The following is an 18,588-nucleotide window of genomic DNA, read 5'->3' as shown; positions in this document are numbered from 1 at the left end:
CAGAAATGTGCTGGCAAAGGTCACTACACTGTAGCGAACCACGGTTAGAGGTTCACAGCTGGGTTTTTTTGCTCATCAGCAACAAACAGCACAGACATAAAATAAAGGTCAGCTCCCCTTTTCTATACATTTTTTCAGTATTTCTTGACCATAAGCACATCAGCATTTGCTGATTGTTTGGGAGAACAGTCTGTGGCAGTAATAACTCTAATGAGCTGTCCTAAATTTGACAGCCTGCAGCACTGCCCTGCCACTTTCAATGAATACCCAGTCTAGATTAGTTGCCATTACAGTTTCAATAAGCCAAGTGGCCAGTTCCTGACAGCACTGCATGGATTTTTCTGTTCTAAAGAGAGACAGTAAATGATTTTTTTTCTACCAAATCAACTGGCTTTTAACTGAACTCTTACACAGCATTTCTATGCTAACCTTTTTCCTGCAATCACAATAGCTGCAGGTTTTTATTTCTGTATCAGGATTGACTTTCTTCCTTACAAAATTATCCTCATTAGTCTGGTTTCCTCTTGTTTCTTATGGAGTTACTATGTAAGAGGTAGCCACTACCTTTCTTGCACAGTGAAGGAACAAAGCAAATGCTCAGAGTCTAGTTGTAACTCATATTAAAGGCACTAGCTGTCCAAGGAACAGAGACGGCTTTTGCTGGACTCTTCTGCCTTTCTGTAACTTGTTTTTTCCTGTAACTGGAACCACAGTATGGGAAAGACTGAGAACACTGGAACATCCTCATCATCTGGAATCAGAGTTGCAGTCTGGGGTGTGCTATGTAGTATAATCAGCTGCACCATGGCTGTAAGGACCTCTGTTCCAGTATAGCCCACACACAACTGTGTCTTTTCACTGAGAAACTGTCTGCAAGACCAACTGCATAGCTTTTCTCCTTGTACTAGCGACCACAAGGCCTTTGAAATGCAAATATCCAGAGCTCTACTTACAGATAGATACTATAAAATGTGAAGCTCTGTCCTCTGTGCTCCTGCCTTCACCACTCGATTCAGAAATACACACTGGAATGCCTTTACTCACAGTTAGCTTTGCAACACTGTCTTTGTATCCAAAACACTCACATCCTTTAGGGTTAAAATCCAACTGGAGGTAAACCAGGGCCTTACTAAAGAATGCAGAATGACACCTTTGTTCTGCAATTATGTCTGAGCATCACCACTTCTGTTATTTTTCTACACTCAGCAAAAACAAAGTAATTGAGAAACGCTGCTTTACTTAAAATTCCAGAGAGATATTTTGACTCCTCTCAGCAATTCCTGGTAGTATTCCTCAGTATCTTTCTTTCAATAAAAGACAGAAGGAAAGTTCTACCAAACATGCTAGATAATAACCCAAAATATGCCTAATTTTACCTCCTCAGCACTCACTTGGCTCAATTTCGACAGAAGTTGAATGAGAAATGACTAAGACAACACTTACTAAGAAAAACTCTATGCTCTAATGATTCAAAAAGGAATATGGGTCACCTGCATCACTCTGAGAAAGAATACCACACTCAAGTATATAAATAGATGCAGCAAACACTTCTGCAGTATGTTAATAGCTGAAGGCTTCACCCAGGAGTTCCAGCCCGTTTTTGATTTTGCAGTTCAAGAGCAAGTGGATCACTACCAGGAACAGCAATGCTTTCTAGAGAGAGAATGGGTAAATTAATTTGCTTCCACTGCACCCAGAGTAAGCTGTAATGGATTTAAAGTGGTGCACTGGAAATGACATTTATCAAAATCTATCAACCTGGAAGGCTAATTAAGCAATAAAAGATACTGCCAGCTGCAACAAGCAGTGGTATCTCCATCAGCACGGCCTGTTAAGAACAACTAGATGTGCACCATTGGTACAGCTCATCCTGTTGTGGAGCAGAGGGATGCACAAACATTAGAGATCTTATTTTCTACAACCATACAAAGAGTCTTCATTATTATTGGAGAGATCCAACCCCCCTTGAAGTCTATCGACGTGGACAAACATTTGTGTGTGTTGGGGTTTTTTTAAAGCACAAAGTACCTTCACAATATTGTTCCTTCCTAAATCCTTCCTCCTGTTAAAACCAGCCCTTCAGAGCTGTGTTTTAGTTTATGGCATGTATTTTCTGCTCTGTGACTCACTCTGGGACTTGAATAGCTTAAGACTCTGAACTTTGACTTTACTATTCTTATATACTCCTGTCAAGTTTTCTAAACGGAATAAAAATCTGTTTCATCCCTCAGGAGCCCTGCATTTGCTTGCCATCCTTCCCCATTCTGTGTTTATACAACTGACACCAATGTTTGAGGAGGACAGAAATTTTCTGTTTGAAAAAGAAACCAAGCAAGCAAGCTGTTTATCACATGCAGAAGGTGTCTGCTTGCTTTCACATACCTAAGCTAAATAAAGCAGGAATGTTATCTGAATGCAGCTCCAAGATAAAACTACTCCTTCACTTCAAGATGTTTACAAAGCCATTTTTTACAGAAGGAACTCTCAGAGAGACATGAGATATTCTTCAGTCAGTGCAGCTAGAGCAGTAGCAACAAAAAAGGATCTTGCTATTTTCAGCCAAATAAAACTGGTGCTCAGTAACCAAGTGATTACCTTTCCACTGGTGCTCGTCGCCATTCAGACTCTGTCTCACCGCCTCTTCTCCAGGAGCTTTCAGACTCCCTATCACCCCAACGAGATTCCTGTACAATACAAGAAATTCCCTCTCTGAATGCTTTAAGATTTTCACCATGTTAATTCACCAACTCCAGAGCATCACTATGGCATTAAAAACCCACTTGTTACAGAGAACACAGAACTACCATAACTATCAGAAGTTCCAGAAAAGCTTGGGTGTAGTCTTAACTGACTTCTTGTTTTGTCAGCTGTGCCAGAAACAATCAAGTGCTCTCTTTGTGCTCTTGCTTTACTAGCAGGGTAGGGTGCATGCAAATACTCTAAAAAGCTTATGAACAAGCATATGAACAATAGCTACAGTGAGCCACAGCTCCCACCTGTTAACAGCAAACTGGTTTTAAGAATCTCAATTTCCTGCTGCTTAATGACAGCTGGAATGAATTCAAAGAATGTGTTGGGTTGGTTTTTTTTCTGATCTTATCAGAAAAGGTTACTGAATAAACTGAAAGCTGTCTCTGTGGTACAGACCATTCTGTTCTGAGCACCTCAATGCACAGAGCAGGGGAGGTATTTGTGAGTCTCACAGACTGATTAGATGCACACAGAATCACAGAATGGTAGGGATTGGAAGTGACCTCTGGAGACCATCTAGTTCCACCTCCCTGCTAACACAGGTTTGCCTGCATCAGGTTGCACAGGAACATCTTCACGAGGCTTTTGAAAGCCTTCAGAGAAGGAGACTCTACAACCCCTCTGGGCAGCCTGCTCCAGCAACCTCACAGTTCTTAAGTTCAAGGGAAAGCTCCTGTACTCCAGTTTGTACCCACTGCCCCTTGTCCTAATCATTGGGCACCACTCAAAAGAGCCCAGTCCCATCCTCATGACCTCCACCCTTTAGATGTTGATAAACACTGATTAAGTTGCCCTCTTGGGCTGCTCTTTTCCAGACTCACAAGCCCTAAATCACTCAGCCTCTCCTCCTACGACAGATGATTCACAGTCCCCTTCATCCTTGTTGTGGCCCTCCACTGGACTCAGTCCAGTAGCTCCCTGTCCCTCTTGAACTGGGGAGCCCCAAAGTGGACACAATACTCCAGATGTGGCCTCACCAGGGCAGAGCAGAGAGGAAATGGAAGGTCCCTTGACCTACCCTTCAATATAAGGATATACACTGGTTGCACAAGATCTGTCTTATCCACTGCACTGTGACTGTACTTAAATGCTTTTGAAATGACCCAAACCAACAAGGGTGAGCAAAGAAAGAATCCCAGAAGTGCAAGTGGTGTTTTTCAAGGATCTCAGAACCTCAGCCAACTTTTACATACACTGAAGTGCACATGGCTAGGAGTACCTCTTCTGGGAAAAATACCAGTGATGACTACCTGACAGACCATCAAAACGATCTACACAAGCTCTGCTCACTTACCTCCCTAGTGTTACTCGCTGCAGTATGCATTAAACAAAGAAAATGGCCATGGTGGATGAAATGCAAAACCAGTTCTCTTACCAAGACACTGTGAAAACGTAGGAGCACAGGTTTGTGGCACTCTCATTCTTTTAAGACATGAAACAGTTGCAACTGCCTTTCTCTTTGTTTCCTGTTGGATTTGGATCATGCTTTTCCCCCTAGCACCAACATTTTAAGTGGGAAGCTGCACACACCTTTTGTTTTCACCTTTTTTTGCAGATTTATTATAAAATCAGGGTTTTATATTTACAGTCTGGGATTTTCCTTCAATGTCTGCCCTAATTCTTAACTTTGGCATGAATCACTACACTTGCTTCCAGTGTAGCTTTCTTCCTCCTGTGTTAAAATTGTATTCAATATTCTTGTTAATCTTTATTTGTTTCGTTTCAGAACAGCTTGGAGACCTTAGTAATTGGTTTGGTTTACATTATTACTGATCTACAGATTCCAGATGGTGGTAAGTGAGCTGTAACTAAGTGTCCCTGCCTATGGCAGGGGGGTTGGAACTAGATGATCCTTGTGGTCCCTTCCAACCCTAACTGATACTATGATACTACGTGACCTGATTAATGTTTATAGAGATGTGCAGGGTGAGTGCCAAGAGGATGGAGCCAGGCTCTGCTCAGTAATGCCCAATGACAGCAGGGGTAGAAGTTGAGGCATAGGAAGTTCCACGGAAACCTGAGGAAAATTTTTTTCCTTGTGCAGGTGACAGAGCCTTGGAGCAGGCTGCCCAGGGGGACTGTGGAGTCTCCTTCTCTGGACATACTCAAAACCCACCTGGTTCCTGTGTGATCTGGTACAGGTGCTCCTGCTCTGGCAGGGGGGCTGGACTGGATGAGCTTTCGAGGTCCCTTCCAGCCCCTGACATTCTGTGATTCTGTGACAGTAACTTACTCAATTAGCTAGCCCAAAATTTAACCTCGGCTTTTGCAACACTGCCATCTTCTTCCAAACAATCCACAGGCAGGAGCAGCCAGCAAGAGCCCAAAGGCTGCGGCATTACCTACCTTCCTGGAAAAGGGGTCATCCAGCCCTCTCCTCTCTTCTTCTCGACGACGCTCCCTTTCTTCTATCTCCATTTCTCGCTGGCGTTTTTTCTTCTCCAGCTCCTCCAGCTTTTTGACGCGCTCCTGGTACTCGCGCTGCTCCTGCTCGCGCTTCTCGCGCTCCAGGCGCTCCTTCTCCTCGCGCTCTGCACGATTGCAAACGTAAGCAGGAGGTATTATCAGAGAATCATGGAATTGTCAGGGCTGGAAGGGACCTCAAGGATCAGCCACTTCCAACCCCCTGCCACACGCAGGAACACCTCACACTACAGCAGGCTGCTCGCAGCCACCTCCAGCCTGGCTGCAAACACCTCCAGGGATGAGGCTTCCACCACCTCCCTGGGCAACCTGTGCCAGGCTCTCACCACCCTCATGGGGAAGAACAATTTCCTCACATCCAATCTGAATCCACCCATTTCTAGTTTTGTTCCATTGCCCATAGTCCTATCCCTCCCTGACACCCTCAAAAGTCCCTCCCCAGCTTTCCTGTAGCCCCCTTCAGATACTGGAAGGCCACAATTAGGTCTCCTCAGAGCGTTCTCTTCTTAAGGCTGAACAGCCCCAACTCTCTCAGTCTGTCCTCATAGGAGAGAATTTCCAGCCCTCTGCTCATCCTCGTGGCCCTTCTCTGGACACACCCCAGCACCTCCAGATCCTTCCTGTAATAGGGGCTCCAGAACTGGACACAGTGCTCCAGGTGGGGTCTCACCAGAGCAGAGTAGAGGGGGAGAATCACCTCCCTTGACCTGCTGGCTCTGCTTCTCTTGATGCAGCCCAGAAATCCAATTACATCCTGGGCTGCAAGTGCAGACTGCTGGCTCCTGTTGAGTTTCTCATCTACCAGCACTCCCAAGTCCTTTTCTTCAGGGCTGCTCTCAAGCCAGCATACACCAAAATAAATTGTGATACTTTGCTATAGCTACAGAAAGGTCACAAAATACCTTAATAAGGAAACAAAAAATGGAAGCATTTCACAGGCTGTGTTTAACTAATCACAGAACCTGTTTTCTCCAAGTGTGGTAACTAAGTGTGAAAAGGAACTCTGGGACATCCATTAATGTGGCACCTTCAAAAACAGCTAGCAAGAGAGAAAACAATTATGTTCCAATACCAGTACATTAATTTGATGTACAAACATCACTAAATATCACTAACTACCTCAACTGTGGCAGAGAAGCCCTTCCCTGGAAAAGGTCAAACAAACCAATCAGCTAGCAGTGCCACAAATCTGATACTCTGCACTGACTGGGTTTTGTTTCATTGGTTTTTAAATACTGCATGATTATGAACTTTGATACATAAAATCTTCATAGAATAATAGGATCATTCATGTTGGAAAAGCCCCTCAGGATCACCAAGTCCAACCATTGACCCTAACTCTACAAAGTTCACCCCTAAACCCTATCCCCAAGCACCACATCTAAATGACCTTTGAACACACCCAGGGATGGTGACTCAACCACCTCCCTGGGCAGCCTGTTCCAATGTCTGACCACTCTTGCCGTGAAAATTTTCCTTGTGTCCAGTTTAAACCTACCCTGGTGCAGCTTGAGGCCACTCCCTCTTGTTCTATTACTAACTACCTGTGAGAAGGGATTGGCACTAACCTCTCTTCTTCCTCCAAGTGACAAGTAGGACAGAAATGTACCTTAGAGGATGCCTATCACCTCTTTTCTTCTAAAGCCTTGAAAGTAGCTACTGGGCAAAGCAATTCATAGAGAAGTGTGCAAGTTGCTTCAATTCTTAAGCTCTTGATGTGACACCAATGTTCTCTTTCAATTAAGATGTGCACAAACAAGTATCCAGAACTCAACTAAAATCAAAGACTAAATTGTTCATTTAATTTCTCTCCTTTGTTATTCATATCTGGGAGCAAGGTTGGGTTTGGTTTTTTCCTTTCATTTTCCCTTCCTATAAAGCTGAAGATAAATCTCTACCTAGAGATGAAGGTAAATCTCTGTGCTGCATTCAGAGGGTGCATTAGGTGAAATCTAAAGGTCTGCTGTCTAATCAATGAACACAGCTGACTGCAAGTGAGAAAACCTCCTTCAACACTGTGAAACAGGGAAACCTTAAGTGAGCTGCATACACATCTGGAACAGGTCAAGGATGCAAGGGATAACATAAGCACGGTCTCAATTATACCTTTAAACATCTGGAATGAGCCAGGGGCACAAAGGATGAAATAAGCAGGTTCTCAATGATACCTTTAAGCAGCTGCTCTTCTCGCAGCCTTTGCTCTTCCTCCTCCTTTTCTCTGTAGTAAGTAATGCGCCGCTCTTCTTTGCGCTGCTTCTTGCGTTCTTCCAAGCGGTTCCGCCTCTCCTCTGCCAACCGTTCCTGGAACTGCTTGAGTTTATCCTGAGACACAAAGAACACACATGAAAACACCAGAAACACCACCTTCCAAAGCTAGACAGTTACACACACTGCTAAACACAGCTGCACGGAAAACAAACCAACTGCAGCAACACTAAGATACCTCATTCCACTGAAAAAGAACCACCTGGTTGCCATCTCAACCTCGCTGCTATCGAGTTTTATTTTCAGTCATAACAGAAAATAAGCAATTACATAATTGAGCCAGCAGTGTGCCCAGGTGGCCAAGAAGGCCAATGGCATCCTGGCCTGCATCAGAAATAGACTGGTCAGTAGGAGCAGGGAAGTCATTGTGCCCCTGTACTCAGCACTGGTTAGGGCACGCCTTGAGTCCTGTGTCCAGTTCTGGGCTCCTCAGTTTAGGAAGGACGTTGAGATGCATGAACGCGTCCAGAGAAGGGCAATGAGGCTGGGGAGGGGTCTGGAGCACAGCCCTGTGAGGAGTGGCTGAGGGAGCTGGGGTTGCTTAGCCTCGAGAAGAGGAGGCTCAGGGGAGACCTTCTTCCTCTCTACAACTACCTAGTCATGAGGTCTGTGGAGACAGGTTGGACTCAATGATCCTCACGGTCTCTTCCAACCTTAGTTATACTGTGATACCTGAAAGGAGGTTGTAGTCAGGTGGGGGTTGGCCTCTTCTCCCAGGCAACCAGCACCAGAACAAGAGGACAGTGTCTCAAGCTGTACCAGGGGAAATTTAGGCTGGATGTGAGGAGAAAGTTCTTCCCAGCAAGAGTAATTGGCCATTGGGATGTGCTGCCCAGGGAGGTAGTGGAGTCCCCATCCCTGGAGGTGTTCAAAAAGGGCTTGGATGTGGCACTTGGAGCCATGGTTTAGTTGTCAGGAGGTGTTAGGTATTAGGTTGGACATGATGATCTCTGAGGTCTTTTCCAACCTGGTTGATTCTATGAGCCATTCTAGACAGTGTTTCTAGTTTTTGTGGAGAATCACTGTGTCATAATTTCAGTCCCTTGCTTTAGGAGTCTATTTTATGATGATACCATATCCCACATACCTCATAAACTGTTCTTCGGGATGCTTTGAGCCTGGCTTCAAATAAATCTCTATCCTCCAACATCCTTGAGAGTCTGTTCTTATGCTCGAGGGCTTTCACGCGCTCCAGCTGCAAAGTGGTGATCTAAAACCAGAAAATATACCAAGTATTACAAAGTATAATCTTATCATATATTTGCAGGCAATTTACTTCAGTCACTAGAAATTCTCCTTTCCTCTTTCAGATCCAAGAAAGAAGATACTGCTGTTCACCTGCGAGATGAAACTGCAAAGCTAACTCTGCATTTTGCATATCAACTTCATATCCTTCTTTCCCTTGGACAAAGATGGGACAAAAAAGGCAGTGCAAACCTCACTCTTTTTCATTCATCCCTGGTGGATTTTACCATCTGAACAAAAAATCCTTACCCTTTCTTCTTCCTGTTGCTCCCAGAGCTCCATGTCACGCACTCTTTGCTCCTCATATGCAGTCTTTATGAGAGGAATTTCTTCCAAGCGCTTCGCTCTTTCAAAATAGTCAATCTAAGCCAAGACAACATAACACACCTTTAGCATCTCACATTGCCAACACAACAGCTGGCAGATTTCAGCATCTCCTACAGAAAATACCAAGATTTGGAAATTTCTCCAATATATCTGATACTATCATTGCATAAGAACAACCACACTGGGCCACATAAAAGGACCACCTCACCAACGAATCTGCCTCCACCACCGGCAACTAAGTGGACTTCCACTCAAAGATGCAAGAAGAGGGGCAGGCATATGTACCACACTCTCAGCATCATCATTTTCAGCTCCCAGTATTTGCTTTAAGGGTGTTTTTTGTGTTTAGTAGGCACTGGTGGATCTCTCTTCTTGTCCTTTTGAAATCGAAGAAGCTTTTCACATACAGCAGCTCCTGCGTGCCTATGGCTCACAGCATGAAGACCCACTGCCACCTACAAATGGTTCTGCATACAGCTGCTACTAGCTTCAACTGACACTTTGCTATCCCTTGCAATCAGTGCCAGAACAACTCTCAACAACATTGTCAGCTGTTACAACAGGCACACTCTTACAGCCTGCTACCACATCCTCTCTCCAGAAGCCTAGGGGTACTAATTTATGTAGACATTGCTCACACTTAAGCCAATCCACATCATTAAAAATTCTTGCTGGCCTCCTCTCAAACTTGCAGTTCCTAGACTAGAACTGCACAAAGTCCTCAAGATGCAGAATCACCAAGTTCTCACTGCTGACTAAGAATGTTAATTTTGGAGCTCATCATTTTACAGAATCACAGAATTGTCAGGGATGGAAGGGACATCCCAAGGATTACCTAGTTCCAACCCCCCTACCATGGGCAGGGGCACTTTCCACTAGATCAGGTTGCCCAGAGCCACATCCAGCCTGGCCTTAAAAACTTCCAAGGATGAGGCCACCATCCAGCCAGACCACTCTTACTCATATGTTTGCTTTGACAGCTTCAGAGAACTCAGAGGGGACGTCCTGGCTTAAAATTTCTTTCTAGAAGCTCTGTTGACCTGTCTGATTAGATCATAGCTACTCAAGTGACTACTAATTCTACTGTTTATCATTCTGGTACTTTGCCCAGGGGAAGCAAAAGGCTTATGAACCTGCAGCAGCAAAGATTCTCAATTCACAGTAACGACATGTTCCTCACACTTTTCTAATTCCCCAACTTTCAGGCAGATCCTTCTCTGCCATCCAGAAGGACTCTAGCAGTGGAATTTCCTCTCTTTTAGTGAGGGCTAATGCAACTAATTACATTTAGCTCCCCTGTGATGACCTTGCTTTCCATGAACATTTAATCTTCTCTGAACATTTTCCAATTACAAGTCTACCCAACTAAGAACCAGTTCATATACAGCTTAAGGGTCCATTTTCAAACCAACTCACTTAATTGGAACAGATCTGTGCACTGATACTAGAAATTCAATTAGCTTCTAACACATTTACCTCTTTTTAGTTTCAAACACATTTTCAACACACACACACATATATATATATATATATACTCACACAAAAATCTGTCTACATAAAAATAATATTAATGTATCAACAGAGGAGTTCCCAAACTAAAGCATTCTATAGCTGTGGGTTTGTACCCTTCCTATTCTGTACCTTTTTCTCCTGATTTTTCAGACGTTCCTGAAGTTCCTTCTTCTCTTTTTCCAGCTGTTCCACTTGTTTAGCCATAATAAAGTCAGGATCCAACTCTTCAAGATCCTACAACCAAGTAAAGTTATCAATACAAAATAAAACACTGGGGTTTTTTTTTGGTTGCTGTTATAAATGTGGCTTATCATAATATTTATTTATTCATTTAAGCTTCTGGGTAGCTTCCCCCTTAACTTTTAAACTAATTTGCTTCAGAAACATTCTCAGCTTCTCCTCCTCTCTTCTGGATACCCTGCATTTTATTTTCCAAATAACCTCCTGAAGTATTTGTATCTTCACAGGTAATTGAGAGACAGTGCAGGTACTACAAAATCAGATCTGCAGGTCTACTTTGTATTTCAGATAGTGTTTAAGCAACAAGGGAACATAAAAAAACCAAGCAAGCAAAAAATTGCCAACAAAACACACCAACCACCAAATCCAACTGATTAAACAGCAACAAAAAAGTTCTATCCAAACCCAGAATTGAGATTTACTTACGCTGTTAAGCAATATTTAAGTGTCAAATTGTCTCATGCTTAAGAGAGATCAATTACAAGATCAGTTATGGCAAAAAAATACTAATTCCATTATTTATTGAAGAAGGACACTGAGACACTTGAACGTGTCCAGAGAAGGGCAACAAGGCTGGGGAGAGAGATCTAGTGCACAAGCCCTATGAGGAGAGGCTAAGGGAGCTGGGGTTGCTTGGCCTGGAGAAGAAGAGGCTCAGGGGAGACCTTCTTGCTCTCTAAAACTACCTGAAGGGAGGTTGTAGCCAGGTGCAGGCTGGTCTCTTATCCCAGGCAACCAGCACCAGAACAAGAGGACACAGTCTCAAGCTGTGCCAAGGGAGGTTTAGGCTGGATGTTAGGAAGAAGTTCTTCATAGAAAGAGAGACTGGCCATTGGAATGTGCTGCACAATGAGGTGGTGGAGTCACCATCCCTGGAGGTGTTCAGAAAGGGACTGGACGTGGCACTTGAAGCCATGGTTTAGTTAGTCTTGTGGTGTGGGGTGATAGGTTGGACTTGATGATCTCTGAGGTCTTCTCCAACCTTACTGATTCTATGAATTGAGGCAGACCAGCAATGTAACACCAAAAAACCTCTTTGCCTACCTCAATGTCAATATCTTTAAAGGCTTTGGCTCCCAGTTCAGTCTTCTTGATCTGCTCCAGGCGCTCACGAACAGTCTTCTTCTTGATCTGCTCATGCTCTTGCAGGATGCGCTCCTTCTCCCTCTCCTTCGCCTCCTGCCGCAGCCTCTCCTCTTCGGCTTTCCGGACCTTCTGTAGCTCTGCCTCGCGCTGCTCCAGCTCTTCTTTTTCCCGCTGGATGTTTAAGCTCTCCAGCCGCTCCTTTCTCTCCTCTATGGTTTGACGACGGGCAAGAATTCGCTGATGCTCCTTCCTTGAATTCTTGAGGAAGGCGGTGACTGCCAGCTGATGTTGTTCCTCCTTCTCTTGCTGAAAGTGAATTAAGAGTAAGATGATGTGTATGGCATCTCCTCAAAAAGGCCGAAAGCACAGCAAATGCTTCTCAGAAAACTCCAGAGCTCAGTTTTGACAGCTGCGCAGAAATAAAGCGGTGAATGGCAAATCTACTCACTCATGCCCGTGGCACACGAGGTACTATCAACTGACTAGAACCACGTGCACATGGAGACAGTTGTCTGTAGAAGCCAATACTCTGCAACCTATCTTAAGTATGATAGTTTCACACTTTTTTCTGTCCATTCTGTACCCATGTTACTGATACTTAAGGTTAACTGAAAAGTGGGTAGGGGAAGTCAATTTTGTTTGTCACTGCATGTGCTGGTAAGCATAGCACCACATGCTCTGTGTTTAACTGAAGCTCCCTTGTTTTCTAAGTTTTTCGTTTTTGAAAACACACTAAGAGAAAAAGATCCTAATTGACAAAATCATCTATGAGATGATAAAACAGTAAGTAACAATTTAGGTATAAACATTGTATATAAACCAATTTTAACTACAAATAGCCCTAGACTTCCAGACACTAACACCATAACTGTTCTTGAAGCAGCACCCCATCGCTCTCCTCCAGGGTACCAACATGGTTCTCTGTAGAGCCTCATGGTGCACATACTGAGAGGTGCCAATGTGTCAGCTCGAGGAGCTGCCCATTTCAAACAGCCCAGCAAGCAGTGAAACACTGCAGGCCAGCCAGCTCAGGGCACTCCCTTAGTCACGCTGCTCTTGAAACGTGAGCCACCTCCAAGGTATTTTTAGTACTCCGTCACTTCTAGGGCATTTGACAAAAGCACTGAAACATCCACACTTTGTTTCAGATCCAGATGAATGGAGGTGTCAGAAACACAAACCAAAAATTTAGATTACTCTCAGAATGTTGTGAGTTACAACAGATCTGACAGGAATTAGAAGTTTTGAACACCTGTAAAACGTGAAAAGCTTTGATCTGAATAGTGAAGGAAAAAATGCTATCAACTTGTTCTTGACTGATACTAACCCTGACACTGTAGTCTAATTTTACTAGCATAATTACCAGCACTTATGCCTTACTCAGCTACTTGCAGTTACATGTCAAGTATAAGACTATTTGTCATTTCTATGAATGTACAGATTGAGCATGTTCTTTTCTTTCAAACCAACAATCCACATGTCTAATTCCAGCTAGCATTAGGTGTCATGACACAGCCCTACTCTGTGTGTATTTTAAGAACATTACTATTTCAACACCAGTGAAGACTCTCACGTGGACATCTTGCTATCAGCCTGCTTTCCCTATGGAAAAAAAGTATTTGATATGTTTGCTATGAAATCTCTGATAAACATAAAGCAAGAGAAGAAATTACCACTGCTCTTTTAAGAGAAGGAAAAGCTTAACTTGCCACCACAGAATCCCAGACTGATTTACACTTTGCTCCTACAAGGCTCTGGAGAACCTGAAATGTGAGCTCATCGGTGAGTTTGACCCCAAAGCCAACAGCCCCAGTGAGGAGGACGGGGAGCGACAAGGACAGGGAGTCGCGGGATCTTTTGGAAGTGGTTTTCAATTCCACAGTGAAGTTACATTGCAGGTTCTCTGCAGCAGCAGTTTCTCCAAGAAGAATGAAGAAAGCAGGCACTTGGATTTTCAGAAATGCATACAAGATTTTAAACAAAACCTACCTGGCTCTGCAGACCCATCTGTGGGCAAGTCGTCACTAAGCTTAGTCTAAACCTGATGCATGCAGGATTGGCCATCTAAACTCAGGCCTCTTTAGTGCATTTTAACGTGATTCTACTGTTATGACCAAACACTAGCTAGTGCATTTATGACTTATTCTCCTTCACAAGCACAAACAGCTGACTACCACTGGGCTAAAAACCAATGAAGTTAAAAGTACATCTGATCTGAGAAAACAATCACTGACATATAAGCTTTGGTGTTAAGTGTCAATTAGCTTATCTTTCTACTTAATCTACAAGTCTATAGATGCAGCCCATCATTACTGGCAAATTACATCAGGGATCATTACCACAATGCCCTGAAAAACAGAGCAACATGCTTCTGAAAAGAAACTACTGAAGCACCAATCACAGCCTACTCAAATCCTTGCCATGTCATGATAAATTAATCATTAGATAGCAGTGGGGGGTTGAATCCTAAAACTACCACAATAGCTCACAGCCTTTCCTAAGTCAAGGAAAGGTAAGCCAAGTTAAATCTTTGAAGCATGCTCTCATGACTTCCAAGCAAGTTTGCCTTGCTAAACCAGGAAATTTAGATCTATTAGAAAGGGTGAGTATGGAACAGATGCAAAGGATGCATTTACACCTCAAGGATATATTTACACCTCAAGGATCAATTATTTGTGTTGGAGGGAGAGGACAGCAGTAACAATATCAACTACCACTGCACTGAGAACAGACTACCAGAAGGAGCAATTGACCAGAAAGGCAAAGAAGTAACAAGAAGGCTGTGAAGGACTTGGACTTTGGGATCTCTCTGTCCCTCCTCTCCTCCAGCAGAGGACGGCACAGCCAACAAGGATGACCTCTCCTCCTCACCAAAGCAGCAGCAGCCTTCCTCCACAGATCCAAACTGTCTTGGGGGTTGTGGTAATATAATTCCTTTCCTCCTCTCCCTTTCTTCCCCTCCCTCTCTCCCTTCTTCTGTTCCATACACTTTATTCTGCTAATAAATAGCCTTGCAGTTGATGTTTTGGCTTTGTTTGTGCCTCTGATTTCATAACATGGGAATATTCAAAAGGACAAAGTCTCTTTCCCTCTCCAGACCGAGACAACAAGGTCCACAGAAAAACATCGCACAACACACATGAGGAAACGTCAGCATTTTCAGAAGGCTTAGAATGACTTACTATTAAGTGAGGAGGCTTGATGACTGCAAGGGCCTTGGCCAGAGCAGAGGACATGGCAGTCAGTTGATTTCTGATTTGTTCAGAAGGCATGCTTTGCAGTTGAGGGCCTAGTGGAGCATCTTCTCGAGTACTGTAATTCAGATCGGAGCCGAAGCTGAGGGTCCGGGTGGTATGGTCGAGGCGAACCTTTGCAAAAGAAAAACAGGAAAATAAAAAGATTGTGTCATTTGTTAAACCATTTCTCTGTTGCACTGCCTACCACCCACACGAGTCAGCAGAAAGCAGGAAATTACTTTTAGCTCTACCAGACTATGAGAAACACCAAACTAATCGAAGAAACACAGCGCTGTGAATAAAAGCCTGCAGGATTTCCGTGGTTCACTCACAACCCAAAACCCAGCAACATTTAAAGACCAAAAAAAAAATCACTGAAAGAGGCTAAACTTTCAATGATTCTATGAAATGAGCAAAGAAAAATCATTCCTGTCCCTTCCTCTACAACATGCAGAACAAGAATCCTAACATCTCCATCCTTCCCTTGGAGAAGGGCCATGCCCTACACAAGTGTGTGCATGGGAGACTCCAAAACACCCCCTCTACTTTTACTTCCAGGGGCTCAAGCCCCTGTACCTGACTCCCCAGGACTACACAAGGATCAGTGCCTTGAACTCAGTGCACAGTGAGCATATGGAGGCAGGGGGCAAGTCCAGGTGAGCCCCTTTGTCCCATGGGATGCACAGGGCAATCTCAAGCCCTGCCCTACATCCCCAGCAGGATGCAGCTCCCATGTCCTGGCTCAGCATCCTGCCAGACACCTTGCACAAGGGAGTGCTTCCCACCGCCCCACCTGTACCACCATGGCTCTCCTTCCCCTACAGGTACATCCTCCTGGACATCATTGGGAAGGCCAATGGATTTGAGGTGGCAAACTGGAGAGTTGCTGGTACCACTGCTGGGGACTCTTCTCTGGCTTATGAAGAAATAGTGACCATCAGCATGGTATAGCCACGGAACCTTCTCCTGTCCCAGTCCTTCCCCTTCTCCTACTTGCCTTAACTGTTGTCTACATTAAAACAGAGGCAGTTTCAACGTATTTAAAATAAAAGCTGAAGTTGTGCCTTAAGCCACATGGATTCATTCAGTTTTATCTAAAAAAACCCTGAATGGATAAGTAATAAATGACTAAGTACAGATTACTTGTAGCAAACCAACAGCTGAAATATTTAATTCCAGGCTGTGGTACTTTCAATACAGGTAACTCCACTAACACCACCACCTTCAGCAGCAGCTGAAATGTTGGTGTTTCACTTCAGACATTTGGTTAGGCAAAAACAACATTGGTGACTCCTCTGTCCTGCAAAACTAATGCAGCAGAGTCAGAATTTTCTATCCCAGTTTGCTAGACTTGCTTCAGTGTATGCTGAACTAAATGACAGGGGCTCACAGGACAAGTTTCAGCAAATTTTGTTTCAACTTTTACTTCCACTGGACTTCCATTGATTGTTGTTGACCTAAACAAAAAAGACACACCAGAGTGCCAGTGCCTGTCAGTTGATAATATTATCACATGTGTCTCTTAGTCTAGTTCATCTTCATCCACCAGAATCAATTGTCTTCCTTGGGTACAATGACAACCAGCTAGTTCTCATCCCATGCAAACCAGCTGAATCCACACATCATTTCACACAAGTCCTTCTTACACTACTTACTTGTAGGTCACAATGTCTGGCTGCATCAACGATACAACGTTCCAGCTGGAAAGCATCAACAAAAGGAACCAGGGAAGCCAGACGAGCAAATTCAATGCTTTGATAAATCTGGGCCACCTGTAAGTGAACAGAAGCACTATGAGGTATTTTAACTTACTCCAAAGACATCAGAAATGAAAGTTGCTGCACAAGCTATGAAGTTAACTTATTCAATTGTTGACAAATGAACATATAAATACAACTGCAAAGGCTTTCAGGATTTCATTGCTCTGCTGCATTCAAACCTAACCCAAGATTCAATGTCATTCTTGCACAGCTGCTTTGTATGAAGGAGACTGGCAGCAGTAACTACAGAAAAGCTATGCTGCTAATTAGCCTTCAGCTATTTCTTTAGCACATCAGAAATAACACTGCTCGTCACTTGTCAGGAAAGCAGGCCAATGAAATGTGCGTTTTATAAAGCACCTAAACACAAACAGAAATAAAATGTTACTCCCAGCAAAGTTCTAAGAAACAATTAAACAAGACATCACAGATCTTTAACAAAGCCTAATCAAGGGGTCATGCCTCTGTATGTAGCCACTATGAAGCTACTATGGGCTGTCCCTCAATGACAGAATAAACCTGAGTATACAGGTTATATACTGGGGGGAAAAAGGCATTTCAAAATCATAGTGGTCTTCTCTTTGATGGAAAAAAGCACCTACTTCAGCTTAACTTCCCAACTTAAGTGCTCTTCCAAAGTATTCCCTACTTATGTATACTTACAAACATACATTCTCTGTAGGCATACCTGCTGCAGAAGGCGAAGAATGGTATTGTTTTGGAGGTGAGGAACATACAGCTGCAGTTCAGGTTCCTTTTCAGCTTGGTCTTTCACCCAGTTCAGAACCTACCAAAACTCTGAAAAGTTACTCCATCTGCATCAGCACTTAAAAACTTCAACATCAAAGTATGAAGCATGGCTCTTAAATACTTCTGGTTTACAGCTCATGAAAGCACAGCAGTCCTGTCAAGACACTGCATCCATTCACTCCAGTGTATCTTTTTGATCAGAACACTTTCATATCAGGTAGCTAACATTTTTTGTGTGAAGGCGACTGACAGTCCTGGCAACATTTACCACACTGCTAATTTACCTTCAAGTTCTTTTCAGCACCTCAAATATCTTTATTCCTACTATCAAAGAAAAAGACTTTGATGTGCTTCATCAATTCCACAACATATTCACCTAGTCAACGTGTCTCGTTGTATTACCTCACAGTACTCTACATTTTAATAGTAGAAACAGTCACTGGTGTATTTTGACACTCCTCACACAACCCACTTGCATGCACATGCTGAGTTTTCTCATTCCTACATGTTCAGTAAAATTTAACTCAGTACCATCTCCACTGATAAGACTTTCTGATATGTTCCCAAAACCACACCTTTCCAGAGGCCTCTCTAAATAGCACCCTAGAGACCTGCATTCGTTTTCATTCTGCTTCAGTAATATAGTCTGCTACAAGATTCAGATGTTACATTCCACTCACTGCAATTGAATTTGACTCAATCATGGAATGGTGGGGGCTGGAAGAGACCTCTGGAGATCATCTAGTCCAAGTCCCCTGCCAGAAGCAGGTTCACTTAGGGCAGGCCACCCAGGAAGGCATTCAGGAGGGGTTTGAAAGTCTCCAGAGGAGACTCCACAACCACTCTGGGCAGCCTGGTCCACCACTTTGTCACTTCCTGTGCTCCAGTTTGTAGTTGTTGTCCCCTCATCCTGTGGGTGGCCACCACTGAACAGAGGCTGGCCTATTCTCTTCAACTCTACTCTTTAGATATTGATAAAAATCAGCAAGATC

The 18,588-nt window shown here is 43.6% G+C and overlaps 1 protein-coding gene and 1 non-coding gene across 2 annotated transcripts in view; both read right to left on the bottom strand.

The window, feature by feature from the left end:
- EIF3A (eukaryotic translation initiation factor 3 subunit A) overlaps positions 1-18,588 on the bottom strand; it is a 39,392-nt gene that overhangs the window by 8,459 nt on the left and 12,345 nt on the right. Inside the window, exons 9-18 of the mRNA XM_054163379.1 lie at positions 17,535-17,633; positions 16,742-16,858; positions 15,033-15,218; positions 11,809-12,156; positions 10,654-10,758; positions 8,935-9,048; positions 8,528-8,650; positions 7,344-7,497; positions 5,098-5,282; positions 2,596-2,684 (exon numbers count right to left, since the gene is read on the bottom strand). Of these exons, the coding sequence (XP_054019354.1) occupies positions 2,596-2,684; positions 5,098-5,282; positions 7,344-7,497; positions 8,528-8,650; positions 8,935-9,048; positions 10,654-10,758; positions 11,809-12,156; positions 15,033-15,218; positions 16,742-16,858; positions 17,535-17,633 (1,520 nt within the window). The remainder of the gene's footprint in view (positions 1-2,595; positions 2,685-5,097; positions 5,283-7,343; positions 7,498-8,527; positions 8,651-8,934; positions 9,049-10,653; positions 10,759-11,808; positions 12,157-15,032; positions 15,219-16,741; positions 16,859-17,534; positions 17,634-18,588) is intronic.
- LOC128897399 (small nucleolar RNA SNORA19) lies at positions 17,061-17,194 on the bottom strand. The gene has a single exon (XR_008462370.1). It is a non-coding gene; the product is annotated as a small nucleolar RNA SNORA19 (small nucleolar RNA).

Source organism: Dryobates pubescens, chromosome 8 (genome assembly GCF_014839835.1).
Source record: "Dryobates pubescens isolate bDryPub1 chromosome 8, bDryPub1.pri, whole genome shotgun sequence".
Classification (NCBI taxonomy): domain Eukaryota; kingdom Metazoa; phylum Chordata; class Aves; order Piciformes; family Picidae; genus Dryobates; species Dryobates pubescens.
The sequence above is the reverse complement of the archived record's forward strand: the minus strand, read 5'-3'. Positions and strand labels throughout refer to the sequence as shown.